This window comes from Mauremys mutica, chromosome 10, assembly GCF_020497125.1.
Source record: "Mauremys mutica isolate MM-2020 ecotype Southern chromosome 10, ASM2049712v1, whole genome shotgun sequence".
Lineage (NCBI taxonomy): Eukaryota > Metazoa > Chordata > Testudines > Geoemydidae > Mauremys > Mauremys mutica.
Window position 1 is genome coordinate 4,335,652 of NC_059081.1, and position 17,449 is coordinate 4,353,100.

General features: G+C 47.1%; 1 protein-coding gene across 1 annotated transcript in view; it reads right to left on the minus strand.

Moving 5' to 3' along the window:
• Window positions 1–1,520: 1,520 nt before the first annotated feature.
• IGFBP2 (insulin like growth factor binding protein 2) overlaps window positions 1,521–17,449 on the minus strand; it is a 96,253-nt gene continuing 80,324 nt past the window's right edge. Inside the window, exons 3-4 of the mRNA XM_045032316.1 lie at window positions 13,321–13,461; window positions 1,521–4,424 (exon numbers count right to left, since the gene is read on the minus strand). Of these exons, the coding sequence (XP_044888251.1) occupies window positions 4,257–4,424; window positions 13,321–13,461 (309 nt within the window). The 3' untranslated portion in view covers window positions 1,521–4,256. The remainder of the gene's footprint in view (window positions 4,425–13,320; window positions 13,462–17,449) is intronic.

Consider the following 17,449-nt stretch of genomic DNA (forward strand, 5'->3'; position numbering starts at 1 on the left):
GCGCTGCAGCCAGGGAGTTGCAGCGCTGGATGTGCCTTGCAGGTGTGGACAGTTACTAAGTTGCAGCGCTGGAAAGCCTCCACCAGCGCTGCAACTCTCCAGTGTAGCCAAGCCCAAAGAAAGGGCTTTCGGACAAATAGCCTGATTTTAAACTAGCTCAGGGTCTTCTTCCCGATCCAACAATTGGACAGGAACCGTGATCCATGGATGGCTCCTCCAACTGTTAGGGTAGGGTTGGAAGGACTGGACCTATGGAGCCCCCATAAGATCGGGGCTTGTTGTGAGCTGAAGCGGTGATAGAATCATAGAAGTGTAGAACTGGAAGGGACCTCAAGAGATCTTCTAGTCCAGCCCCCTGCTGAACATATAACAAGAAGGAATCCCCCCGGTAGGGCTCTGAAGGACTGCTCCTGCCAGAATCCATGCCAGGGTTGGGGTTAGCGCTGGTTAGCTTATTAGCATGCGTGTAGGTTCTTTTATTAAGATGTTTCCTCTCTAATGCTTTTCCCATAAGAATAATGTAGGCTTGCATAGGAAGTGCTGTGTGGGAACTAACAACTGAAGCAATCACACTTGTTAACCATCTCTGAAGAGAAAACAAGCAGGCAGCCTTGGGCAGCTGGTCTTTGCTGGGAATAACACAGTGAAGGCAGGGAACCGTGCAGAAAGACAATGCTGGGGAACGGGATGCGTAAGTGGGTGTTCTTGCTGGGTAGGGTGACCAGATGTCCCAATTCTATAGGGACAGTCCCAGTATGCAGGGCTTTTTCTTATATTAGGCACCTATTACCCTCCACCCCACCCCTGGTCCCGATTTTTCACACTTGCTGTCTGGTCACCCTATTGCTGGGCCACTGAGGGGAAATACAGGTGGTTGTCCTTAGCTGTGACCAAGACAATCCTGCTTCTGCCCTGTTTCTCTTCCTTCCCCAGCCTCCTCTATTTTCCCTGCATTTCTTCCTCCCCTCCTTTGGGTCTGTATTTCCTTCCCTGCAGCAGCTCCCAACTACCATCCCTCCTAGCCTTCACTCCTCCTTTCTTCCCCAGCCATCTGCTACAATGATCACATAATAAATGCTGCCATTTAAAATTCCACCCGTACACTTTGGAGTTAACCTCTCAATGAAAGCCATGGTGGCAGGGAGGTTCACACTGCTCAGAGCTGTTGTTTCAGGCTATCAACAGGCTCACTGCTTTGGGTTACACTTGGTTCGTACATGGAATATCTTCTTTGCAACGAGGAGGGCCAAAGCCTTCTCTTTATTCAAAATGAGAGCATAACTGCTATAAGCCATGAGCACTGAATAAATGCACCGGGCAGGCTGGCTAACTTATACCTCTGTTCTCGCCATATACAGCTGAGACCCATAATAATCATAAATGCCCACCGGCTCCTTGCTGCCTGTTGCATCATGTTTACAATACCTGTAGGACAAAGCAGGGAATGGGCCAGTATTTGTGTGTGATGCACCAGGCAAAAACATATGTTCTATTAACAGATGGGGGGGAAAAGATGACACTTTTTTGGCATCCCGTTTAATTTATTCCAACTTTATGCAGTTCAGCTTTTCCAAAAGAGAAAGAAAAAAGCATCATGATTTCTAAACAAAACAAAAGGTACAAACTGCAGACAAGGTCAGATGCTCACTAGGTTTATGTGAAAAGCAGAACAAACCCCCTTTGATGTTAACAGAAAACAGGTAGCACCAATTTATACGACTAGGTTTTGCGCGTGTGCACACACACACACACATACACAAAAGATGACTCCTTCCCCTCCTTTTTAAAATCTCCTTTGTATTTCATCTCACGGCAGGAAGAGTAGGGGGGTTAATTTCAGAGTGCAGCTCCTATGCTGGGAGTTCTCTTTGTGTCATTTGCAGTTTCCATGTGAAATTTTGATCCCTTCCAGAATTTTTTTTTCTGTTCATATTAACAACGCTAAACCTGGGTGTGATTCCCCACCTCCCTGCCTCCTTGATGCTTTTGTCCATTACAGCGCTGCATCTGCATTTAAGAAGAGTCTGGAGTTGTTATTGGTAACTAAGATCATCTTTGTGTGTGTTCAAGTGCAGGTGACATTTACCAATTGAAGGCACCGGTAACTAACTGCAAACTAGAGCACAAGAAAGTACATTAAGTTGGGCAGCAAATATTCACAGAGCAAAAGAACTGTTCAGCCTGGTCTCACTTCCTACCCCAAGTGGTGTTCTCGGATTTGCCAACCACAGTTTCAGTTCAACTACTATACAGCAAGGAAGTGAACGGAAAGTCTAAGCCCATTGTTAGGCAGAGTGAAGTTCAGGTCACACACGCTCTCCTTTCCTTTCAACTGGTAACGATTTTGTGCAGATTTAACCTCTCTCCCAGTTCTATGGGCAGCACATGATGCATACGACATAACACAGCAGCGCCTCAAAATGACTCAGATGCTTCAGTGGATGGTGGCTGTTTTACTGCTTAGGTTGCTTCCCCAGCGAGTCACTGAGCTGCTGCACATTTCCCCACGAGCAGACGTTCTGTCCCCTGAAAGCTCTTCCAAAGCACTTGTCCATCTTCAGCATGCCTGTCCGGCAGAGCCACTGTGGGCTCCAACAGTCTAGTCAAACTCCCCCTGGGCAGTCCACGTGCTTTGCCCTGTCTTAAATCCCACTCCTTTCCTTTCAACTAATCATCACCTTAGAAATGAACCAACTTCCACATGCGAGCGGTGGAGATGCCTTATCTTCCTCGTTGAATATATTTTTTAAAAAATCCAAGGATTACTCTAAGCATAAGGACCTAGTAATTGTCCTGCAAATGTCATAGGTATGAAAAGAAAGTCTCATGGCTTATTCTCAGCTTGTGTGTGTTTCATACAGAAACAAATCAACGTGTAAAGTAATGGCAGAGACACATCATCGGTTCTTGGGAACTGATCTTCCAGTGCAACATCACCGACAGTTCCTGGAATTGTGTTTATTAATCTATGAGAGGGGGGGGTGGTATCTGTGTGTGTGTGCGCGCACGCACAGGGGCGCTTTCAAAGCACTATATATATACTGCACTTTACTTACAAAAGGTGTGTGCTGAATGGCTGATGCTCCCTGCAACATATGAGGGACGTTGGCAGCCGCTTGGAAGTGCGGGTTTTAGATGGGTTTTTGCTATTTAGAAAAAGAGAGAGAGAGAGAGAGAGACTCCCTGGATTGTTACCCTAAATCTGCAAGAGCCTTCCTCTCTCTGCAATTTAATTCTTGCTCCTTCAATTAAAAAATGTAGGGCCTGATCCTGTGAAATACTGAGCACTTGCAATTAAATTAAATTGCAGGTGGTCAGCATCTCTCAGGATCAGGCCCTTAATTCCCACCTTACCAGTAAGGTTCCTATCCCCAAGAAGTGAGATTGCCCAGCAGATCCCGGGACTGGATCTTTAAGTTTTAGGTTATAATTCAGGGCTCGGTCCTGAGAGATACTAGGAACTATCCCCTCTCAGAGAAGTCTATGAGAGCTGAAAGTGCTCCGCATCTCTGGGGATGTGGTCCCAGGCACAATGCATGGGGCTGGCTGTACCATCTCAATTCCTTTCTCTCTCCATTGCCTTCCTAGAGGAGGGTGATTGGAGCTGTGTACTGGCGTGATCCATCTGCGAAATTCAGGAATTCCCCTCCTTTCCTACCCCACCACCACAGCCCACTTCATGACAAACAGAAACAGCAGCTTGGCAATAGGGACACGTTGACAGGACTCGAGCAGGAGGTGATGTGCATTATTTACATTCTTTGGTCTTGGGGGGCAAAGATTTTCATCCATCTTGTTTTGAGCATTATCACCTAGGCTCTTTGGAGACATCCGGGGAGCTCAGGACTTTACATTCAACAGGGCTGCGTGGTTTTCACCTGGGCCTCCCGCCTATGCCCTGTTTCCCTTGCACTATGCTATCACTTTGCGGTGGTGGGGCTAGTGGGCTGCAGGTGACTCTGGAAGCACGCGAATACCTAGTACGCTGCAGTGGGGGCAGAGCTGACAGAAGACAAAGCTTTGTCTTTCATTGACTTTACACGAAAGACCAAAGAAAAGCAATTTCTGCCCCTTCCCCCCTTGCAACCCACCCTGCACCCCGGTCCTTCCCCAGCAGGCTGAAGGCAAGAGAAGAGGGCCACAGGCAATGCACAAAGCCAGTCTTTTTCAGAATATAAATAGACATGCTGAAACCCATGTAAAATCCAGCACTCTGGCCAGGCTGAGCTGTCTCCAGTGAGCAGGAACGCGTCCATCTACTGCATGCGCAGGGCATGTGCTCCCCGCTCCTCCTGTTCATGTGCCGTGTAGAAGAGGTGGCACTCGGGGTCTCCGCGGATGGTGGGTGCTCCCTGGATCACTTTCCCAGTGATGGGGTTCACACACCAGCACTCTCCTCGCTGGCCGTTCACAGACATCTTGCACTGCGGGAGGGGAAGAGGGCAGGATGGAAATGGTTATTGGGTGGAAAAGACACTGAACAGCAAATTGCTTCAGAGCCCACATGTCGGAGAACTGGCCTCCAGCTGAAGAATGAAATCAGAACCTGGTAAGAAACGGATACAGACTCCTTCGCTTCTTACACTAATAATAAACAACACTGGCGTTTGCAGCCTGGATCCATCCCCACAGACGGATCCTGACTCCTCCAAGTGAGGAGAAGCTTGGAACCAGTCTGTCACATGGACCCCTGACAGAGCTACTACGGGCCAGAGGCATGCTTGGGGATGGGAGTGTTTTGTTCAGGCCCATCTCTAATGAACATCTGCTGGCTTTACTATAATATATCTTTCCTCCTGAGAGCGCCCAAGATGCTTTGGGCCTGTACACACACATACATACTGCAACGCAGCCACCTCTGGGGTGGAGAATGGCAGCCAGCACACTGGTGAATAAGCACTGGCCAAGGGCACCAAGCAAACCCTGCTCTTACAAAAAGGAGCGTGGGACCTTTAGCGTCTACACAAAGCAGATAGGATCTGGACAGGGATGTTTTGCCCTTTCTCAAAGTGAGCCACTGCCACCCACATCCCCCTGAGGCTTCTGCAGGGCCAAGAAGTAGGGTGACACCCTGCAAAGGAATACTCCCTCTCCTGCCTGCAGCAGCTTAGTGCCAATTCTGCTGCAGGAGGGAGTAGCACCCTAGGGGGCCCGATTTCCTTAGCAGCTGCACTAGGTCTCACGGGGAGCGTATTGCCCTAGCGTCTTTGTGCAGAGGAGAAAGGAATATTTCTCTGCTCCTGCAACTCTCTGGCTCCCTGCTCCTGCCTGGAGAGGGCCCTGGGCAGCAGGCCCACGCCCTGCCCTGTGTGGCAGCCCCAGGTGCCCATGGTGACCTGCGCTGTCAATACGTACGGCAGAGGTTCATTCTGAAAGACTTGGAGGTTGTGTACACGTTAAAAGTTGAATCTGAGCCACTTTCTGCAGCGGGACTGAGGGACAAAACACAGGCCATCCCTCATGCGAGGCCCCTTCCAGGCACCTCAGTCCTGAGTGCTGTGACACAGGAGGGACTGGAAATGCTTTTGTTGGCAATGAGGCTTCCAAACTCGGGGCAGCAAACAGAAAGGAGCTGACCCCAGGGCACTTGGCTCTGGAAACGCAGCTGGAAGGAAAGTGGGCTTCAAGGTGACTTTGGACTGCTGGGCCAGACGGGACCCAAGGGCAGCGCTCCAGGCTCGGGGATGGAAAGCTCCCAGAGAGAGCTAGTGTCTCCTGGACAAGCTCTGAAACAGCGCTAACAAGATGGCGCCCTTCCCCACCAAAGATCCCAAAGCACTTAAACAAGTGAGCTTTTCATTAGGTCTACTGTACTGATGGGGAAACTGAGGCCCAGAGAGCAGTAGGGACTTACCCAGGGCCTATAACTTGTCTGTGGCAGATCCAGGCATAGAACCTGAGGCCAGGCCTATGCATTAACTACCAGACTAACCCTTCCCCGCTGAAAGGGCATGGGCTGTGGTTTTGTGCCTATGCATTGGGTGGCATTGAGCATGCCCTCCTCACCCCACAGCAGCAAGAGGGCTCGTGGGCATTTACAATTAACATCCCCATCCAGCAGCCCTTACTCTCACGACAGGGTCCACAGGGCTGCACTGTTCAGATGAGTAAGGGCTGCCCAGGCAGGCGTTTGGCTGGAGTGCGATTTTCAAACGTACTCCATGTTCTCCTAACTCTGCTTTCATTGACGTCAGTGGAACTGCACTAGGAGCCATGTTAGGCCAATGCTGAGTGCAGATGAAAAATCGCACCCTTAGGCCTTGTTAAAATGCCCCCGTTAATGGACAGCACTGGGCTGATGAGCACACGCAGCAGCTTTGAAAATTAGCCTCCTCTATCTAGGTCTGTATTCTGCCCTGCCTTTAGGGGAGGTACAGCTCTCACCCTGCCCCCACCCTGCCCATCTCCAGCCAGTCCTCAGGTGTGTGCACCCAGCTGTCAATGGGAGATGCACTCACTCAGGAAATATGAACAACAGGTTACTTGGGCCGGTATTTTGTTCACATTATGGGAAAGTTCCAAGCAGGGCCGGGAGGCCCACCGTTCAGCTGCAGGACCTTTCTACAGGCTGCCCCTGCACCCACTGAAACCAACAGCAAAGCCCCCATTGACTTTACTGAGGCAGGATCAGACCGAATTAGGGCTCTGTCCTGCAAGGAGCTGAGAGTCTCCTGCACGGGCTGAGTGCTCTCAACTCCCATTAAAATCAATGGCAGCAGGATCAGCCCAGATTGGACGAGAAGTGAAACCGTCCCCAATGGGCTGGTCCCCTGGCAGTGCCAAGCACAGGGGAGGCCAGAATGGAGCAGCTGGCCTGTCTCACAGTTCTCTCTTCACTAGCGCGTTCTGGGGAAGGATTGGCTGCTATTTCCAGTATCTAGCAAAGCCCCACCCATTTCTCGGGCATGGCCTCCTCTCAGAAATCCACTTTAGAGAGGCTTTTTCTTCGCAATGCAAGTGAAACCTGTACTGCATGGGGCTTATTCAACAGCCTAGATTCCTTTAGACAGGACAGATCATCCGTTTCAGGGGAATTAGCCAGCTCGATGAGGTGTGGTCATTCCAAGATAATTACAGCCCTGGAAATCTAGCTGGGCCATGTGCCACTTCATAGCCCCAAGGGCAAGGAGTTGAGATTACCTCAGAGCCACCACACCCTTCTGTCATCTCACATCCGCAGTGGCCAGTCCAGACCTCAGCTCAGCAAGGGAGTGGCTAAGGGAAAGTGAATGATCGAGCACGGGGACATGTCTTCTTAAGGCGTCTCCTAGGTATTGATAATACAGAGGCCACTGAGGGAATGGCCAGGTGCAGTCCAAAGTGCTCCCACAGATCAGTCCTACATGATCTGGATCCCGGCTGCATGAGACACCCCTCTCTCCCAATGTGCCATCATAGCAGTTGAGATTAGATGGGATGCTCTCACAAGTTGCCAACTTTCACACGGTAAATAAGCCCCCCGACTTTCATAATAAGCCATAAAACAAGCCAGTCCCTAAGAACCCCAACACTATGTGACTAGATCCCCCCGCTGTGCAGTCTGGGACTGTGGTGGGCCCGCTGTGCACCCCTGACTCTCTCCCCGGCTTGCCGGGAGCCTATCAAAAAAAGAGAAGCAACAAGCCAAACAAGCTACAAGCCAAAAACAAGCCAACAAGCAACTCACAAGCCAATTAAGCCAAAAACAAGCCCAATTTCAGCATTTTTTTTGGCGGGTTTGGCATGTTGGATGCTCTCCCAAACAGTGGCTAGATTTGACCTTCTGGGGACAAGGCATTCTCTACAGAGGGTGCCTGGCTATGGAATTTGCTTTGCCTGTTGGCATGACAGTGCTGACAGTTTATTGACCCTACAGGCTAGGGTGTAAAGCTCATTTGTTCACTTCAGTTTCTGGCAGGAACTGGAGGGAAGATTGTCATGTTATTCTAGTTACAAAGAAGATACTGCACAGACAGGAGGAAGTAGAGAGGAAAACAACAGATATGATGAGGAGGTGGAGGGATTGATTGATGAGTGGCAGTGTGCCCTAGTGGCTAGAAGAGTAGACTGGCATTTAAGAGACTAGGGTTCTATTCCTAGCTATGCCATTGACCTGCTGAGTGACCTCTGGCAACTCACTTCACTGCTCTGTGCCTCAGTTTCCCTACCTGTAAAATGGGGATAACGATATTGACCTCATTTGTAAAGTGCTTTGAGAACGGCTGATAAAAAGTGTTATAAAAGAGCTAGGGTATTATAGAGAGATTAAAAGAATCTCTGCCCAACTACCTGTGAAGGGTGAGTCACTGAGGAGGAGGAGGAATTATTTGGGGTGATACACATGCATAATGGAACAAAATAATGAAAGGAAAAAATTAAACTGAATGACAGGATATGTTTCCTATCACAGAGGTCTAAGGAAAGTGATGGAAGCCTCTTTGGGAATTTTAAAACTAGATTGCATGCTGGTTCCACTCCCAATTGCAAACCTGCTTCAGAGCAAGAGTGCCAACTCCTGAGTCACCAACACTGCTTTTCCCTAGCTTAGGGTTTTCTACGGCTGCCTATCACGCTAGCCATAATCCCCTAACACTGTGTGGGCTGCAGCGCCTGTTCTTTCCTGTGCAGGCCTTTCACCTGATCCTGCTAGCTTATGGCTATCTTACAAGATCACAGAAATCTCGTTAGTGGCGAGGGCAGGCTGGTGGCACACGAAGTTCACACTAGTCTCCCGCTGACAGATGCATGGCAGGCACAAAGTCAAGAGGTTGATTTTCAAAGTAGCAACATTTATCCTAGGACAACATTCGGATGAAATGATTTGTGTTACACCACACAACAGATGCAGCTATTTTGTCTAGTGGATGTTGCTTGACTACTAGTCAGCCTGACCTGTTCGCTGATTCTTCCTTCATATTATAATTATCAGCGTATATATAGATTCCGCTCTCCTGGCTCAGTCCCACAAAATAAATACAATGCAATATCCCAGCACCTGATCAAATGCATGTGTAATAAAACATCTCTAAATCTCTTCCTGTCCTAACCCTGGTCCTCCCACTATCTCTCTCCTCTTTGTTCATTATCCCTTGCTGTGCTATTTCATCATGCCTCCTTGGGACAGCCCCGTGAAACGCTTTCAGTGGGCACTAGCAGGTGACTAACAAGGCAGAACAACGCTAGCCATTGGGGATCTGATGGGCTGGGGGGTGTGGAGTAGCAGTGAGGGTTCAGGCCACTCCATTCTTGTTACAAAGGACAAGGAGAGACATGCATGCAGCGTTGTTGTAGCTGTGTTGGTCCCAGGATATTAGTGAGACAAGGTAAATTTAGATTAAAGGAGGAGATGTGGGCATTTAACATGGATTGCTCTAGTTCACCAAATGCCTCCTCTCAATAGCGCCCGATGTTGGTGGATGGAGCCTGTTCTCAATCCCTGTTGATAAATGCTTCTTTGAAGCCTGTAGTAAGAATTTGGCTGAATGGAGAATTGGCCTTTATAACAGTTTCCCATATGCAGAATGATTTACCTTCTAAATGACTGCACTGATCGATGGCCAATTGCATTCACTTTGACAGATCTGCATGGCACAGATTCACATAGAAAGAGGCAGTTAGAAAATAATTTTTTTAATATTCCTTTTGCAGTAGCACCCAAATGGAAGCACATGTTTTCCAAATACAGAAGAAGACACACTCCCACCCTGATCAGCTCTCTTTGGAACCAGAGATTAAACATTGCTGAGGCTAATATGCTGAACTGTAATGAGATAGCTAGTATGTATATGGATTGCACTGCCCTCTATTGAATGGACTCAGAACTGCTCAGCTGTGTGTCAGAAGCACTATACTGATAAAATCTAATGGAGAAGCTCCTGGAATTTATATGCTAAGGACTCGTCCTTCTGGAGCAGGGTAGATGTGAGTTCTATCCCCTGCTGCTTCTGTGATGCTCCACATGGCTATGGTGTACTGCACAGTAACAGTCATGATACTCCTAAGTGACTATGGATCCAGTACAGTATTCAGGGTGGGGAGGGAAAAATTTGCATCTTCATCAGTCTTGACAGTTATTAACATTTAATTCCACATTGTTGGTTTTTTTTTAAAGCGTAGACACTTACATTTTTGCACTAGCAGGAATTTAAAAATCCCCTGCAATACTAATTATGTTTTAACCATGTAATGACGGCAGAAGTCAAGATTCATAGAAATAGTCATAACTCAGATAGCATAATAATTTCTTAAGCTTTTGTTTTTAAGCACCACCAAGCAGACTGTGCTGCAAAACACGCACAGTGATTCTGTGTATCCCACTGTCCTGGCATTGATGGAATTACAACACATGTTTAGGCCCCACCTCTTCAGCTGGGGCCCCAGTGCATGTTTATTCACAATGCAGTACATGCAACCAGGAGCAAAACGATAATGGGCCTCACAGTTGCCGCAGTTCCCCTATGGAGGGAGGGCATGGGCATGCCGTTCCCCTATGGAGGGAGGGTATGCAGAGTGAGTCATACACGGCACAGCTGGACTCTGATCTACAGTCACAATGCCAAAGGGAACGGATACCCATTTTGTCAAAAGTCCTACTCCCGCTTCAGGTGTTGAAAAGTACTGCACGGTGTCTGCCACTACCTTTGCTAACTGCTGCATATCACAATGTTACTCATGCCTAGAAGTCTTGTAAAGGAGCCTTCTATTATTATTGCCAAAGAGGCTGCGTTTGTGGTTAAAGCGCTGTATCTAAAACACCCAGACACCATTAAGCCACAGGTTCAAGACATGGAAGGGCCAGCTCAGTTAGGGTGACCATATGTTAAGGAAAAAATATCGGGACCGCTGCGGGGGGGGCTTTTTTTTTTTTTTTTTTAAACACTCACCCGTCCGGGAGTTCGGCGGCAATTCAGCGGAGAGCCCTTCAGTCACGGATGGTCTTTGGCAGTATTTCAGCGGTGGGTAATAAACCTTGCTGCCAAAGACAGAACCAACTGCCGCTGAAATACTGCCGAAGACCGTCCGTGACTGAAGGACTCTCCGCCCAATTGCCGCCGAAGACCAGGAAACAAAATATCGGGACAAATGGCGTCCCGACCGTACTCTGGTCGCGACGCGGGACAAACTCCTCAAAATCAGGACAGTCCCGATTTTATCGGGATGCCTGGTCACCCTAAGCTCAGTCCTTCCTCTTTCTGAGGCTTATTCACCGAGTCTGGTGGTGGGTGCAGGAATGGGCTGTCTGTTCTGCATGCACATTAAAGATCCCAGAGCACTTCTGGTAAAAGTCGAGGTTTTCCCTGGTGTCCTTGGCCAACGTTTCCTTTCCCTGTGCAGCAGTGTGATAACGCTGGGTGCTGGGACCCCCAACAATGGTGCTGTATGTAGGTAGGTTATGAAAGGCTTTGGGATGAAAGGTGCTATATAAATGCTAAAAGCAGAGGGCATATCTGACCGAAGTCATCCTTTTCCTTTGTGGCCCAACCACCTTTCTTACTACAACTCACTAGCCAAGGGGTCAAACCCATCTACTGACTTAGTGGACTCTGGGCCCAGTAGATTTCTTCAGAAGGATGACAGATCTCAGCCCTGAGCTTCTGTGGAAGGATGTACCCCAGGACTCCAATTCAACATCCTTCACAGAATCCTGGTAACTTTGAATCGGCATTACTCTTGCGGTAGAAAACTACTGAAGTTTGGCATAAATCTTTATACCCAAAATTTACTGTCATTCCTTCAGTATGAGGGGGAGGGATAGCTCAATGGTTTGAGCCTTGGCCTGCTAAACCCAGAGTTCTGAGTTCAATCCTTGAGGGGGCCATTTAGGGATCAGAGGGAACTGTCATGGATAGTACTTGGTCCTGCTACTGAAGGCAGGGGACTGGACTCAATGACCTTTCAAGGTCCTTTCCAGTTCTGACATAAGTATGTCTGTCATCCCTTCAGGGTTTCCACAGGCTATGGCATCTGTAGGGTTGTACAACATACCGCAGAGCTGTCCTCTTTTTTCACAGTTTAGTGGGGCCCAATCAGACCAAAGGTCTGAACATTTAATTTTTCTCCCGTTTTGGGGAGAATGGGAGACTAAAACCGTTCCTCTTTCCTGTGCCAAGTCACAAGTATGTAAGTGTGGAACTCTGCAGTAAAAGAGCAGCATAAACATGCATCTAAGTAATTATCAAACAATGCTGCTATGATTAAGGAGCTGGAGGAATTGGTTTATGAGGGAGAGCACAAGGACTTAATGGGTGGTGTCTGATAACTTTTACACAAGCATGGGAAGGGCTTGTAAGAGAAAGTAACGATTGGACACCCAAGGTTATAAACCAAAAGGACTGGGATGAGAAGAAAGAGAAAGTTAAGGCTCAATATCTGGAGAAACTTTCAGGCAGTGAGATCTGGAAGGCTGTGGGATAGTCTCCTAAAGGAAGGGCTGGAAGCCCAATTGCTCTGGACTTTTAAGAGTAGCCTGCACAGAGCACTAGGGAATAATCCCGCACCGGCCCCTGGGGAAAGATTAGCGGTGACCAGCTAGGGCTCTTCTGGCTCATATAGATGCTAAGTAAAATGACAGTCAATGTCCCTAGCTCCTATCTAGACCTATGGCCTGGCTTCTATGGTCCAGTTTTGGTCCCCCCACTACAGAAGGGATGTGGACAAATTGGAGAGAGTCCAGCGGAGGGCAACGAAAATGATCAGGGGGCTGGGGCACATGATTTACAAAGAGAGGCTGAGGGAACTGGGGTTATTTAGTCTGCAGAAGAGAAGAATATGCGGGGATTTGATAGCAGCCTTCAACTACCTGAAGGGGGGGGTTCCAAAGAGGATGGATCTAGATTGTTCTCAGTGGCGGCAGATGACAGAACAAGGAGTAAGGGTCTCAAGTTGCAGTGGGGGAAGTCTAGGTTGGATATTAGGAAACACTATTTCACTAGGAGGATGGTGAAGCACTGGAATGGGTTCCCTAGGGACTCGGGAGGTGGTGGAATCTCCATCCTTAGAGATTTCAGGTCCGGCTTGACAAAGCCCTGGCTTGGATAATTTAGTTGGTGTTGGTCCTGCTTTGAGCAGGGGGTTGGACTAGATGACCTCCTGAGGTCTCTTCCAACCCTAATATTCTATGATTCTAGGATTATGCTGAAGCATTGCATGCTTGCTAGGACCTGTGTTCTCCCAGGGCAGCACCTACGTACGTGTGAGTTGCTCTTTTGTTCGCCCATGTCCTCCAATGCAGGAACGGCTGAACAATGATCTCAAAGCAACACTGAATGGTCAAACCCAAAGCAAAGGCGCACGCTTGCGGCGGCATGCGCTCAGGGTAGCCCAGCAGCTCTCCACACTTGCCTGTTTGAGATTGTAAAAGCCTTGCTTGTCGCAGTTGGGGATGTGCAGGGAATAGAGGTGCTCCAACGGGCCACGCTCATCTGGCAGACGCATGGTTGAGATACGTTCCAAGACCTGATCCAATTCCTGCTGGCAGGGGGTCTGAAAAAAGGCCAAGAAAGCAGAAAAAAAAAATCAGGGAAACAGCAGGTTTCAGCCAAAACAAAAGAGAGGACAAATTCTTTCCCCTTTCTCTGACGTATGCAGGGTAAGGTCAAGGCCCTTGACAGCCACCTAGCAGGAAGAGGTATTGTTTCACAGTTCTCACTCAACACAGCCTTCAGGTTGCTCTCAACAATCAAAGAAAAAAAAATCCCTTCAGAAGCACTTGGAGAATTTACCAGCACAGCTGATTTTTTCCTATCAGGGCCTTCTCTCAAGGTCACTCGACCTTCAAAGAGGTTCCCTCAAACATTGTGACATATTGGCAAGTTGCCCAGAGACCCTGGCACTATATTAGCATGTGTACTTACGTACAGCAATCAAGCCTTCATACACAATCATCTTAATGTTAGTCTTTGCTTGTATTTCCCCTGATAGATTAATAGAAACTGCTCGTGGATTGAATCCACTAGCAATAAAATACCCACAGCAACAGCTTTGTCTTTAAGCCAATTTTACTGGGGAGAGGGGGTGTGGGGGCTTCGCATTGACAGAAGTCACAGCTCTTTACAAACATTACTGCAGCAGGCGGGGATTTTCAGTGGCATTTAAGGGAGTTAAATGAGCAACTCCTATTAAATTTCAGTAGGATTCAGGAGCCTATCACTCTGAGACACCTTTAACAATTCCAGCTTTAGGGTTCTATTAGGTAGAATTAAAAAGACAGAGCTTCCAGAGGTAATCCAGACTGAATCTATGGGTTGGATCTCAACTCAGTCTCCTGCAATTTTATGGAGCTCAGTGGGATAAAAACTGGGAAAACACCATAGCAGAGAAATCATAGACTGGAGGCCAAATGTCTGAGAGTGACATCACATCATAGAAATAAAGACACTATGTTCACCTAAGAGCTACAGAAATTGGAGGGTTTTTTTGTTTTGTTTTTTTGAAGTTGTGTATATACTCAATATTGCGGCTGCTGAAACAATTGGTTATATGGTACAACTAAATTTTTTATCTAGTTGTTAATATAAATACTCAGGTGAGCCTATCTGAAAGCAGAAGATTTTTGATAGTTAAAAGTCCCAAATATGCTAAACCCTCATATGCTAAACATTCGTATGCCCCTTCATGCTTCGGCCACCATTCCAGAGGACATGGTTCCATACTGATGATGTTTGTTTAAAAAAAAATGTGTCAATTAAATTTGTGACTGTACCCTTGGGGGAGAATTATGTCTCCTGCTCTGCTTTACCTGCATTCTGCATATATTTCATGTTATAGCAGTCTCGGATGATGACCCAGCACGTGTTCGTTTTAAGAACACTTCCACAGCAGATTTGACAAAATGCAAAGAAGGTACCGATGTGAGATTTCTAAAAACAGCTACAGCACTTGACCCAAGGTTTAAAAATCTGAAGTGCCATCCAAAATCTGAGAGGGACGAGGTCTGGAGCATGCTTTTAGAAGTCTTAAAAGAGCAACACTCTGATGCGGAAACTACAGAACCCAAACCACCAAAAAAAAAAATCAACCTTCTGCTGGTGGCATCTGACTCAGATGATGAAAATGAACATGCGTAAGTCTGCCCTGCTTGGATCGTTATTGAGCAGAACCCGTCATCAGCATGGACACATGTCTCTTGGAATGGTGGTTGAAGCATGAAGGGACGTGAATCTTTAGAGCATCTGGCACATAAATATATTGCGACGCCAGCTACTACAGTGCCATGAGAACGCTTGTTCTCACTTTCAGGTGACATTGTAAACAAGAAGCAGGCAGCATTATCTCCTGCAAATTGTAATCTTGTTTGTGAGAGTGATTGGCTGACCAAGAAGTAGGACTGAGTGGACTTGTGGGCTCTAAAGTTTTACATTGTTTTATTTTTTAATGCAGTTTTTTTGGTACATAATTCTACGTTTGTAAGTTCAACTTTCATGATAAAGAGATTGCACTGCGGTACTTGTATGAGGTGAACTGAAAAATACAATTTTTTTGTTTTTTACAGTGCAAATATTTGTAATAAAAAATAAATATAAAGTGAGCACTGTACACTTTGTATTCTGTTTTAATTGAAATTAAAATATTTGAAAATGTAGCAAGCATCCAAAAATATTTAAAATAAATGGCATTCTATTGTTGTTTAACAGAACGATTAATCTTTTTTATTGCTTGACAGCCCTATTAAATATATATATTTTAGGATTTAGGCTCTGTGTTATATTGTTCATTTTCAAGGAAAATAACAAATCTCTAATTAACTAGTGATGTTAGTTTAGCTAGGGTGCCTGGGAATGTGCTGTAATGGTTTATCTTTGGAATGTTATTCAGTAAAAAGAAAACTGGAATTGCTAATTCTGTGTGTGTAGCTGTCTTATGGTGAAGACTAGTACTTAATTCCTAAAAAGAGTGAAGAAAAGTGAATCCTATTATAATTTCCACTTTTCATATTTAGTGTTCCTGTAGAAAGTCCAGCTGTTGTGTCTTACAAGGATATGAATTCATGGTCTGTGCAGACACTTAAGTCAGCCAGAGGCGTTCTGTAGCACAGAAAGGTAAGTAACACGATTTACCTCCCCTCTATGTAGGTTACATGGCACTGGAGGAGACTCACATCAGATTGTATTTCTTTTAAGATGCTCCAGTGATTCTCCCCTGTGGCCTCCCTCTTTGGGTTTTGGGTAGTTCCAAGGCCCATTATACAAGGAATGTCTGACTGCACAATTTCCCACAGCCCCTACTAATCAGCTACATTTTTCCATTACTTGGCACAGCCTTCAACTTGCTGCCACCCTTTCCCTTTTCTACCTCCCCTTCGAATTGGAAAATGCAAGGCCACCCATGAGGCGTGAGCTCCCCAGGCCCCTCACACGCTTCCAGAGCACAAACGCTTTGGAGTGAGTCTTAAAACAATTTTAATGCCCTACTTTGCCAGCCTGTGTCAAAAACTTTCAGGGACTCAAACTCTGCTTGGCACAAGACCAGGCAGGCGCCAACTAGATCAGTGTTTCTAGCAACTATGAACATACAGAGCGGGAGGAAAGCCCCTTGTAACATGGCTGCTCCAGGATGATCTAAACGATGTGAGCACAGGAGTGGCCTGTATCGCCTCGACTCAGCAAACCGGAGAATATCAAAAAGTGAATTAGAAAAGTCAGCGCTGGAGGGAGCAGAGACTGTCTGGGTGAACTAAACCAGTAAGTGAGTTGACTGATATCCAGGCTCATTAAGGGGCAAATTCTCTTTCCTGTGTCCAGCCAGCATACCCAGTTTGAGAGAGGGGAACTTGCTGAGGATCGGGGGTTGAAAGATTCTTCACTCTCCAGCCTCAGGGCTGTGGTACATACACACACATGCACACACACGCACAATGGGGGCAAACCCTGCCATGGGTGTGGGAGGTTAATAGAGGATCTGCATATCAATGGATCTGCTGGCTTTGTCTTCACTCCTCCTTAAGCCCATCTGTTCCTCAAGCTCCCTGCACAGGGTGGTGGAAGGAGTCCCAGGGGATCTGGGCTTCCCAGTACACAGGGGATTTATGTAGCAAAACTGCCCCAGTTCCACCAGGCTCAGAGCCTCTCCAACACCCCAGGTGTGAGCAGGATTTACCCCCGACAAAGAACGTGTGTTGCCCTAAAGGGACACTCGCACAGCGTAGGCACCACAAGTTAGGGTTTGATTAGCAAGAGAGGGAGCATTCACAGACCCTACTAGGAGTGGACATGTTTTCATCATCCTTCCTCCTGCACCCCAAATGAAGGGCCCGATTCCAGGCTTCACTGCCTAGTAAGAAGATAGATTGTATATATATACATAGAAACCGGTATATATATAGATATATATACAATCTATCTTCTTACTATATGTTCCATTCTATGCATCCGATGAAGTGGGCTGTAGCCCACGAAAGCTTATGCTCAAATAAATTTGTTAGTGTCTGAGGTGCCACAAGTACTCCTGTTTAATTTAGGCATAGCTGCTGTAC